At 42.0% G+C, this 10,972-nt stretch overlaps 1 protein-coding gene across 2 annotated transcripts in view; it reads left to right on the top strand.

Annotated features, from left to right (window-relative positions):
• Nucleotides 1–965: 965 nt before the first annotated feature.
• The window catches only part of dync2h1 (dynein cytoplasmic 2 heavy chain 1), a gene marked incomplete at its 5' end in the record, with an annotated part of 94,775 nt that continues 84,768 nt past the window's right edge, over nt 966–10,972 (top strand). For both annotated transcript variants that reach the window (XM_079165911.1, XM_079165912.1), the window contains 23 exons: nt 966–1,148; nt 1,364–1,537; nt 1,931–2,069; nt 2,366–2,484; nt 2,826–2,970; nt 3,583–3,728; nt 3,919–4,005; nt 4,614–4,748; nt 5,137–5,250; nt 5,360–5,471; nt 5,794–5,918; nt 6,202–6,377; nt 6,617–6,812; nt 6,942–7,037; nt 7,218–7,379; nt 7,476–7,574; nt 7,822–7,965; nt 8,235–8,459; nt 8,945–9,072; nt 9,350–9,465; nt 9,736–9,863; nt 10,311–10,460; nt 10,663–10,868. In XM_079165911.1, the coding sequence (XP_079022037.1) occupies nt 966–1,148; nt 1,364–1,537; nt 1,931–2,069; nt 2,366–2,484; nt 2,826–2,970; nt 3,583–3,728; nt 3,919–4,005; nt 4,614–4,748; nt 5,137–5,250; nt 5,360–5,471; nt 5,794–5,918; nt 6,202–6,377; nt 6,617–6,812; nt 6,942–7,037; nt 7,218–7,379; nt 7,476–7,574; nt 7,822–7,965; nt 8,235–8,459; nt 8,945–9,072; nt 9,350–9,465; nt 9,736–9,863; nt 10,311–10,460; nt 10,663–10,868 (3,305 nt within the window). The remainder of the gene's footprint in view (nt 1,149–1,363; nt 1,538–1,930; nt 2,070–2,365; nt 2,485–2,825; nt 2,971–3,582; nt 3,729–3,918; nt 4,006–4,613; nt 4,749–5,136; nt 5,251–5,359; nt 5,472–5,793; nt 5,919–6,201; nt 6,378–6,616; nt 6,813–6,941; nt 7,038–7,217; nt 7,380–7,475; nt 7,575–7,821; nt 7,966–8,234; nt 8,460–8,944; nt 9,073–9,349; nt 9,466–9,735; nt 9,864–10,310; nt 10,461–10,662; nt 10,869–10,972) is intronic.

Below are 10,972 nucleotides of genomic sequence, written 5' to 3'. Positions count from 1 at the left end.
AACCAAGGCTGAAACTGCCTGTCTGAGCAGCTATCCTAAGCAAGTGGCGTAAGTACACTGCGTAAGTTTCTAGTCCCGTTTATAGGTTGCGCTGTGTCATGTGGTACAAGTGATCGTAGTTGCTTGGTAACCACGCAAGCATAATCTTGGCTACACACAGGCGCTAGTAACGGATCGCTAAAGCTCTCATCCATGATTTGAGTTACCAAAAAATCTCCGAGAGTGGAGCATTTGGTGAGAAAAACGGTATGCAACCAAGGTTTCTATTAGTTGTCTAGCGTGCTGAAGTCAAGCCAGCTAGCGTAAGCTAAAATGCTTAACTTTATTTTAGAGAGGTGGCGAGCTAACGTTAGCAAGCTAGCTGGTGTCATTTGCCAATGCTTAGTTATAGCTAATGCTGCAGCACAACTTTGTAAACACTATCTTAGTCCTTCTCGTGTAACGTTAAAAGAGGCAGAAGACTGTCTGGACGCATGATGGTTTTATAAGCTAACGTTAACGTTAGCACATTTAAGATAGTATAGTTAGCTAACAGTTTAGCAGCGATACCAGCAGTGGTAACGTTAGCGCTGCTCTAACACTTCACTAGGTTAGTTAGTTGCAAAGACAGTGAACCGGAAAAGTTGGATGAGTATGTGGTTTGACGGAGTCTCAATCCTATTTCTTTATTTCTGGGTCGGCAGAAATTAAAGTTAGTTGGTTTAAAGCGTAACCAACGCAAGAATCAACGTAAACTGAAGTCAAAGCCTGACATAGACCCAGTTTGTCTCTTGATGCAGTAATTAGCCTGGCCCTAAAATGGCACATTTATTAAATCTATAGAAATAACCATGAGACATCGAAATTGATTTGTAAGAGTCTCTGTTTTACACAATAGCAGCCATATATCCCTCCCAAAGTATGGTAATTTACAGTTTTTTTTTTGTTCAGCTTCGTCAGCATCAGTACATCATTGCAGCTGAAAGATGCCCCACGGTTCAGATGATGCTCGCAAACAGTTCATCCTGACCACCAGTGGAAACTTCTATGGGATAAAGGCTTCACCGTCTCTGCTTGACAGCCCAGAGCTCAATAACTTCTTGGACGATGGAAATGAATTTGTCCTGTCTGTCAGCAGACATGACAGCGTGCTTCACTTGTCAAATAAGGTAACACATGTTAGAAACATTACAATGTTAGAACTTCCTAGAGTGTATTAAACTATCCATGTGAAAGAATTTGATCAAAACCCCCTTTTCTTTCACTGTATGTGTCAAACTAAACGCCTGGTAGCATGTACATGTACATGTGCAGGTCATGTAACACGTAACAACCATTGGCTTGACAATGATCCTTTTTTAAATATTTCATCTTCCTTTGTCAGACTGGAGCATCGGGGGACAGCAAAGAGAAGGTGTTGGTATTCTTCAAGCTGCATCCCACAGTGATCACAGAAGACAACCTTCACCAGAGCCTCCTTGTGTCGTCGATGCTGGAGTCTCCCATCAACACCCTCTACCAGGCTTTAAGACAAGTCTTTGCTCCTGTACTGCTGAAGGTAAGCCCGTCTCTGTGTATTAAAGAATTCCACAGAGGCTTTTTGGTAGTAACATTAACCACAGTGGAAGATTCTGCTGGACCACACAGTCAACAAAACTACAGGAAGATGTACAATTTCTTGGAATTAGTACAAATATTTTCCATATTCTTTTTTAGAGAAATAAGTGCTCTCCCTGACTATTAGAATTGAAAAGAAAGAAAAACTTGAGATAGATGCAAACACATTATTGTAAATAGATATTACTACACCACTATGATGTATATAAAGTAAAGTATTTTAAAGTGTTTTCCCCTAAAGCTTTTGATTAAGAGATTAATAACAAAACAAGACTATTTAGTCTAAAACTTTAAAAAGTGTCTATCTCTCTCTCTCTCTCACTTCTCTCTCTAGGATGAGCGCTGGAGTTCAGCATTTGACCCGAAGCTGGCCGGCCTGCTGAGTGAGCTGGAGCTTGGCCTGGGCTCAGTGGTCCGCCAGTCTGGAGCACAGCCCTCTGCCAAGAGGGGCCGCACAGAGGAAGATGTTCTCGGTAGGCATTAATATATTTCTGCAGAAACAAATACACAGGTCTGGGTTGTAGTGCATACAGAATGATCATAGAAGCTACATATATATATCTATATATATATAGATATATATAGATATATTGTTTTTTTTGGAGGGACTTAAGGCTGCACGGTGGTGTAGTGGCTGCATTTGTTCACGTTTCAAAGGAGGCTGTCTAGTAAAGAAACAAAAACAACAACTCTTAACTGAATCTGATAACAACAAAGATACATTATGATTTTCAAACTGTGTACTCGTATTTCTTTTCCAATCTTTCAGGCATCCTGACTCCCAGTGATGAGTTCCAGTACTGGGACGATCTCTCTGAGTCTGCGGAGAAGAACAGTGTGAGAGAAAGGGCTACTTATTTCTCTGAGGAATTTAAACTCATACGAAAGGTATGCATGCAAACCTTTATGTATCCGGAGGAGTGGCTACATTACTTTCACTACATATTATTTCTATAATGTATACAAGGTGGTTGCTAAATGAATTATAAGATGAAGATATAATCTGTATCTGTACTAAGCAATGATTCCATAGATAAGTTAGTAATTAAAAGAAAGCAATTACATCTTGGTACACTTTGTTATTTTATGTCTTAACTTTAACTTTGATTCTTAACATTTACATTATCTCACATACTGTTTTGAATGCTGTTTAACAATTGTTTTCGTAGCTGATATTTTCAAACTGCAGTGAACTAATGGGGAGCTAACTGTGTGTGTGTGTCCACCAGGAGTATGGCGGTCTTGATGCCTTGTCTATGCCGGATGTTATGGATCTGGTGGAACAGAGCAGAGACACTCTGGATGACATGTGGCGGCAGACTGATTTTGAGCCTTATCCAGAAACACGCATGGTCCGACTCATGGATGTCATCGGTGGGTATCTCTCACACATTCACAAAACCAAAATCAGGAAATGAGAACAAATATTTGCTGATGTTGTTTATGAGTTACATTGTGCGTCAAGACTTCTGTGACACAACGATCATTTAGCGACTGTGGTTGTTGGTGAAATGCACATCTCTTGATTACTGAAACTGACTTTGTTTTCTTACAAACTCCTCAGTACACAGAACCAACTCTATATACAGACCATGGCTTGTCAATAATCTATGCCTACATGATAAAATTATGATTTACCTTAAACATTGTTCCCATAACACATGTGTCAAACTCACAAAACAACTGATCTTATAAATTGCGCTGTGTATAAGAGATTCAGGGTTATTTCCACAATATAGCATGTATATCTTTGGATCACTTTGGAAAGTCTGCATTATCTTGGGGAGATTAAAACAAGTCCCAATTATCTAGATGCATATTATATGAAGCCAAAGCCCTCCCAAGTCCATTTAAAAATAGACTTGTCGAACAGTTATCCTAAGTTTCCCTGAGCGCCAGTGTCCAATTTCAGTTATTCCCAATGAGTAGAGAGCGGATGTGGCCGCCTAGAGAGAAAGCTGTTTGTTGTGTTTGTTTGTGTTCAAGGTGGAGCCCTGGGAAGATACGTGCAGAGGAAGCTGAGCGGCCTTCAAATCTTTCAGGAGCCATTTGTATCTGTGAGGGAGAACATGAGAACGGGCGTTGCCATCTGTGAACAGTGGGTTGTTGCCTGTGAGCATCTGACTGGACAGGTATGGAAGAGATCAAAATAGGAAATAAGTATGCACAAAACGGTTCCAAAAATCTAAACTTTTACCGTTTACTCTAATGCATATATACCAACATTTTTGACTGAAAATCCATCTTAAAGCTAGAATGAGATCATCAGTTTGATTGTAATAAACGCTGAAAACACATCTAATTTCTTTTTTTTCCCCGCAGGTGTGGAAGAGACATGCTCCACACCCCTGGAAGGGAAACAAGCACTGCCCGCAAACCCTTCATTGCCTTGCAAAAAGATTGGATGAGGTAAGATATGGTTTTAATCAGGAGTCAGGGAAACACTTTCTGTAGAATACGCAATGCTTAACAGTGCATATTTCTCGTTTGCACATGACATTGTGGTGCACTGGTTGCATCACATTCTGTTCTTAAATTATCTCCGCAAGTATCGTCTTTGTTGTCATTTCTGCTTGTTTGCAAAAGAGCAGACGTCACATTTCAATGGAATTTCCACTTATTTATTTATTTTTGAAACCAGAACAAGGAAGGGAAAATGAACCTCGCATGTATTGACAAAGACACTAGTTAGACACCTTATTGATCCAGAAAGCAACCTACTCGCATTGGACATTCATTCTATGTTCATATGTACAGATTTTGTGGGACAAATGTGGGAATTCTGAAATGTTTTTCCTGTTAGCATTTCCATTGAAGGTCTGACGCTTATAGACGCGCTAAACTATTTTTTAGGAAGTGTCCCTTCCCATATATACAACATCTTAGAATTAGAGCCACAGTCGGATAAGTCAGTTACAAATTGTGATTGATGTTGTTGACTTACAACCAAACACATAAATGAAACAGTTGACACAGATAACATGTGAAAACACACGCTCCCTGTACACGTCTACCAGGTGGTGACTCTCCGAATGGTTCATGAGAAACTGCTGCGTCTGCTACCGGGAGGGAAGCAGCAGGCCCTGACTTCGGATCGTGTGTTTGAACCTTTCTCTGGACTCAACCCTCTGCATTACAACCCGTACACTGAGGTTAGTTGTAGAGAAACGGCGGGCGTGCATATGTACTGTTTGTGAGACTTCTGAATGACCTCGTTTGAGCCTTCCTCGTGCCTGTATTTTGTTAAGTTCGGTGCCACCATGCAGGCACGATGTGGTACAGGTTCTTCATGCGTGGCTGCTTGATGTCACTTTGAACAGATTACTGTAACTGAGGGATTCTCCAATCATGCTCACACTTTCCGGCTACAGCCACCTCATCCTGAAATGACTTTGATACTGTCGTATAAGTACGCCTGTAAACATAGAAAAGAAATGATGGTTATTTTAAGTTGCATCGTCTACACAATCCATTTAGGCAAGGATGAAACATCCCTCTTTAACTTCGAGTATGACTCTTTGTTGTGTGTTTTTCTTGTAGCCTCTCTGGAGAGCAGCAGTGGCTCAGTTTGAGCGCCAAATGGCTCCGTCAGAGCAGGAGGTAGCCGGCAGACTAAAGAGCTACATTGCTGATGTACAGGACAACCCACAACAGGTAGTGAAACACCAACTACGTCAGCTCAGGTTGTTAATATTGTGTGTGGGTGTGTGTGTTGATGTGGTAACTTACCGTAAGTGCCTGTGCGTGTGTGTCTGTTGTCTAGCTGTTGCAGGTGTTCCAAAAGCACAAGGAGTTAATCAGACGTCCCGCCATCAGCAAAGAGCTGCAGTCAGAGAGAGAGACCCTCCTGGCCAGACTCCTGGACTACAACAAGGGTACACAGTTCTTCCCCACAGCACGTATCTGTTTCTGTGTCAGAGATAGTGTGACAGTGGGTTATTGCGTCTACACATGGTGGATAAAAGTGCATGCTGGTCTTCTGAAAACAACAGAAAGTCAGTGGCTATGACAAGGCAGCTTATGGAGGCACTTTAAATCCCTTAGCGCCCAATTGCAGAAGTTCGAGTCAAAAATCACTTTCCTTCTCAGTCATAACTGACTGCTATGCTAGGTGTTAAATGATGCGTATGATGTCAGTGGTGACACTTTGCTGTTCCTCATCTTTGACCCCGCTCTACTTTTTTAAAATGTTCTTAGGCCTGAAGAGTGACTTTGAGAGTCGATGCCACGGAGGCCCCGGAGACAAGTCTGGCCCACTCATTGGCAGGAACCTGCCTGAGGTGGTCAACAGAATTGTCTGGGTCCAACAGCTCATACACAAGGTAACCGAGTGCGTCTGCCTCTGCATGTGCACATGCTCACATGTGCTGGATGCGACTGATATAATAGCATGGACCTTCTGGTCTATCATTGATTTCCATTTGTAAGAGGATGAGCTTTCGTTAGATAATTAGACGGATAGGTGATCAAATGGAAAATGACTAAAAATACACCGACAGCTTTTTGCTGATGTTACAAATCCAAATAATTCCTATGACGACGATAATAATAGTGTGTTCTGATTCCCTTCTCTTCTATATCCCTGTGCTTGCATTCTTACGATAGATTGAGGACTCTGTTCGCATAGCTGAAGCGCTGCTTTCAGAGCTGTCTGGGTTCAAGGGGTTCCTGCATTTCTGTGATGACCTGCTAGAAGTTCTGAGGGCGTATGAACAGGAACAGTTCGAGGACTGGTCAAGAGATATACTGTCGGGACTGGCTGACCCAAAGTCAGGGATCAGGTTAGAAACGTTGCACGCTGTGACATTAACTAACAAGACCTCCAAGGGGAAGTTCTGAGCAACTATGAGTTTCATCTTAATTGCCACTAAGAGCATTCGGGTCAATTTATGTGTCAGGGTTTCTTGGACAGCAACACGTATACATTTCCTCAATAATCATTTTCATTGATCAAGGGCAGTTCAGTTGTAATGGGTGCTGGTTTGAATAAATCTAATTGTAATTCTCTCCCACTGTATAGTCTCCAGGCTAGTAACCGTGTGATGGACCTGGACCACGTGGACGGCAGGCTAAAGATCCAGTATTCAGACAGGCTGGTGAGCCTGCTCAGGGAGGTCCGGCAGCTCTCTGCCCTGGGCTTTGCCATCCCAGCCAAGATACAACAGGCCTCTAATACTGCTGACAAATTCTACAGACAAGCCATTGTCCTAAAGCAGGTGAGAGTGGAGGTCGAGACACACATAAACACATTTTCTTTCCTCATTAATGTGTTTGTTTCTGTCTCATTATTTCTGGTTTTAGCTTGTCTCAAGCTCATATTGTAACAAAGTGTTGCTGCGTTGCAGGTGGCCCATTTCTACAACACCATAGACCAGCAGATGATTCCCTCTCAGAGACCTATGATGCTTAGTCTGGCCCTGGCCTTTGAACAGGTCATCAAGGTACACAGCTGGAAATTATCAGGGTTTTTTTTGGGCTTTGCTTTGGATATTTGGATTTGGATATTTTTTTATAAAAATCTAACGTTATGAAACTTGGGAGTGCCTAGGAACTTTCTCAAATGTCTCTACCTGAAGTTCATATTTTGGACAGGATATGATCTTTATGCTTTTCTTTCCAAGAACCCTCGTTCTCAGTCAAAGGAATCGGGTGGTAAACTGCAGATCACCTGGGACAACCCCAAAGAGTTGGAAGTTTACATCGCCAAGCTGCAGTCTGCCGCCGAGAGGCTCTCCACCGAAAACAGGAAGTTACGCAAATGGCACACTGACTTCATTGACAAGGTTGTAGCATGCTGTTCTTTTTTTGACCTCAGTTGTTTTACTAGATGATTGAATAGATTAGGCAGTTAACACAAATGATTTGGGTATATTTCTCAGGTGGTGACACTGATGAATGTGGACCTGCTGAGACATCAGCAGCGGTGGAAGGATGGCCTTCAGGACCTCCGTACTGGCTTTGCCACTCTGGAGGCTCAGGTATTGATTACACTCAGAAGTGCTTTTGCCGCTGGCCCTCATAGCTTTACTGAATAAATAATTCAAGATGATAAACATTTGGAGAAACCCCCAGGGAGCTCTGTGCTTACTGCGATTGTCATTGTAAATAGGCATGGAACACAATTATTTTTGTGCTCATTACTAAGCTTTTCTTTGGACGTACACAACCTGTACCACAAATGTTCCTCCTCCCTCCTTGGAAAACTATGTATGTGCGTGTGTTTAGGGCTTCAGGTCTGATGACATGCGGGCGTGGCGTCAGCACTGGAACCATCAGCTGTACAAGGCTCTTGAACACCAGTACCAGACCGGACTGGAAGCTCTGAACAAGAACCTGCCTGAAATACACATAGACCTCACTTTCAAGTCAGTATTTTCCTATCCCCTCTCTCTCTTATCTCTGCCATGTAACTCGTTTTGTGTGGGTTGTCACCTTTTTCTCTCCCTCTCACACATATGTGGTGTTTTCCCCTTATCTTGCACTGATTTTCTGTCCCCACCTCTTAATTCTGACACTAATTCTGGTCATATTACCATTTCTCTTCCTGTCTATCTGGCTCTTTCTTTTTTCTCTCCTCCAACAACGTTATGAAGTAGTATGGATTAAATATTTTTTTCTCTTAACTTGTGATTAGGCAGGGCCGTTTGCAGTTCCGACCTCCGTTTGAGGAAGTGCGAGCACGCTACTTCAGGGAGATGAAGCGGTTCATCTCGATCCCAAACCAGTTCAAAGGAGTCAGTGCCCAGGGGGAGGAGCTTATCTTCAGCGTCATGATTGATAGAAATGCTTCTGGGTACCTCACCATATTCAGCAAGGCAGAGGACCTCTTTAGCCGTCTGCAGGCGATACAACACAAGTTCAAGGTGCCTGAAAAACCGATTATTTTGATGTCAATACTGATTTAACTGATTATTGTCAGTCAACTGTCCTGTTAAAGATGAACCTTCTTTCACCTTTTGCTCATTGAAGCATTGAAATGAACCATTGCTGTACTGTTTTCATTGAAAGAATGCTACTTTGATTATTTATACTTCTCTATTTATATACTGAAGCTCTGTTATTTTCACTGTCAGCATTTGTCCCCTTTACATTACCTATTATCACAGTGAGCACCGCATATTATTGTTTCCCCTCTGTGTGAAGCCATGCATATCTAAATCGGAAGGGAAAAGCCCTCAGTCAACCCCAGACTTCTCTTTTTATCTCTCCCTTTCATTAGTTCTGTTTTCTTTAGTCATTTATGTCTTGTTGTGACGTGTTGTTTGTCACCTTTGATGCAAAAACATTTGACATCTGGAAACATGAACTGCACCCAACCACTGTGATTCTGTGATTCTGTGTGTCGTAGGAGTGGGTGGTGCTGGGTCAGTTAGATTTAGAGAAGTTAGTGGAGAAGCATCTGAACTCTGTGCAAGACTGGGAGAGAAACTTCAAGGCCCTGAAGGCCAGAGGGAAGGAGTCAGAGCGTCTGCCCAGGTATATCTCACACATGTTAACACAAGTCAATGTAACAAAGTTATAACTTCTCAGCAGAAAACACAAACACAAGTTTTTTTTTTTGGTACTCTGCTATGATTCAGCTTTTTCAGATGTCACGGAGTTCTTCTTTAGCCATTTGTAGTTGTAGCTGGCATTTTATTTGCCCTACCAGAATTTCACGTTTCACTTCATGTTATTTGACTCCACAAATATGGAAATTGACACCATAACAATCGAGTCACAGACACTGATCCCTTTCTTCGTCCTCTGTCAGCCAGGAGAAGGTTGACTGCATTACAGTCAACTGTGAGCCAGTGAAGGCTGTCATCGATGATCTAATCCAGAAGCTGTTTGACATTCTGCTCTTATCACTCAGGAAGTCCATATATGGTAAAAACTCAAGTGTCTTTTCACTGTCCCCCCCCCACTGTGTTTTCACTCATTTACATTATTAACATTGCATTGTTATATAAAGTTATCAGTGTAATTTACAACAATCACAAGCCAAATATTTCCCTTTTTCAATTTCTTTATCTAGGCTTGTGTGTTTCAATTTTGTTTTTCATTCTTTTGGTCCAATGCCATCTCCTTTTGTCTTACTTTCTCTTTCCTTTTCTGTTTCCTTTCCTTTGTGCATGTGATCTTCCTTCTTGCTTGCAGGGCACACCCAGGCCATAGACAGTTTTGTTTCAGAGGCAACGGAGACCTTGTCCACTCGACCAGAGAGCATGGAGGAGATTGGTGCGGCCAGTAGCAAATATAGCCAGATATTAACCCGCAAACCAGAAGTAAGACAACAACACTTCTAAACACTGGCTAGCAACCTTCTTTAGTGGTATTACTAAGGCTTTAGGTTTGTGCAAATAGTTTTCTCATACTTCCTGAGTCATGCTGCCAAATCAGGGGGATTTTAGAACTAACAGTTCATTTCCTTCATTCAGTCAAATCCTTTTGCTACCTGACAAAGAAACGAAAGAATAAAGTCTTTGACATAGTTGCTTTAAATGATAGACTTTTCATATTAGTATGTAAATCATGATGGCCACTAGTGTCAATAACATGACATGCATGGATTTATAGGTGTGTGGGCATTTATGCTGTATGTCTTGTTAGATTTCTGACATTTGATTTTGAATTGTATATTTATAAACCCAGTGTCTTGTAATTCCAAATGGGAATGTTTGACATGAAATGGAAATAAACTAACTGATAATATAATGTATGTATGTGCATAGATCCTCCCTCAGTTCCAGTGTGCTGAGGAGAAGAACCGCTTGCTGAGAGCAGTGGCTGGGGGTGGCCTGGACTCGCTGTCCTCACTGAGGGCCAAGTGGGACAAACTGGAGCTTGTCATGGAGAGCCACCAGCTTATGATCAAAGATCAGGTGACTCACAAACACACACTCACATTGGATCATGTTTAAAAAAATTCTTATCACAAATTTTCTGTAAACAGCAGCTTTTTGAGACTTCTTCTTTTCCCCTTCTATCTTTCGTCTCATTTACCCATTTACCCCCAAAATCACCCCGTCCTTTCTTTCCTTGGCTGTGTGCTACTTGCTTTCTCTTGCCCTGTTCCTCCCTTAGGTGGAAGTGATGCGAAGCAATGCTGCTGGTCGTATCGACGCCTACAGGGCGGACCTTGACAGGTTTAAGGCCCGCTGGGACCAGCTGAAGCCTAAAGATGAGATGCTTGAGACGGGTGATCACGCTGTCCTTGTTGCGTGCCTCCAGACCATCAGAGACAAGCAGCAAGAGTTCCAGGAGCTAGAGCTTGTGCGCAGTAAACTGCTGTAAGTTTTTATTTTTTTTTAAATGCTGTATTTATACTTTTTTTGAGGATAGCTGTTAAGTTTATTGCCTTCATCTTTTTAGAACACGCTGTGGTTTGATGAAA

Source organism: Pholis gunnellus, assembly GCF_910591455.1.
Source record: "Pholis gunnellus genome assembly, chromosome: 9".
In the NCBI taxonomy this organism is placed as follows: Eukaryota; Metazoa; Chordata; class Actinopteri; order Perciformes; family Pholidae; genus Pholis; species Pholis gunnellus.
This window is presented reverse-complemented; position numbering and strand designations above follow the sequence as displayed.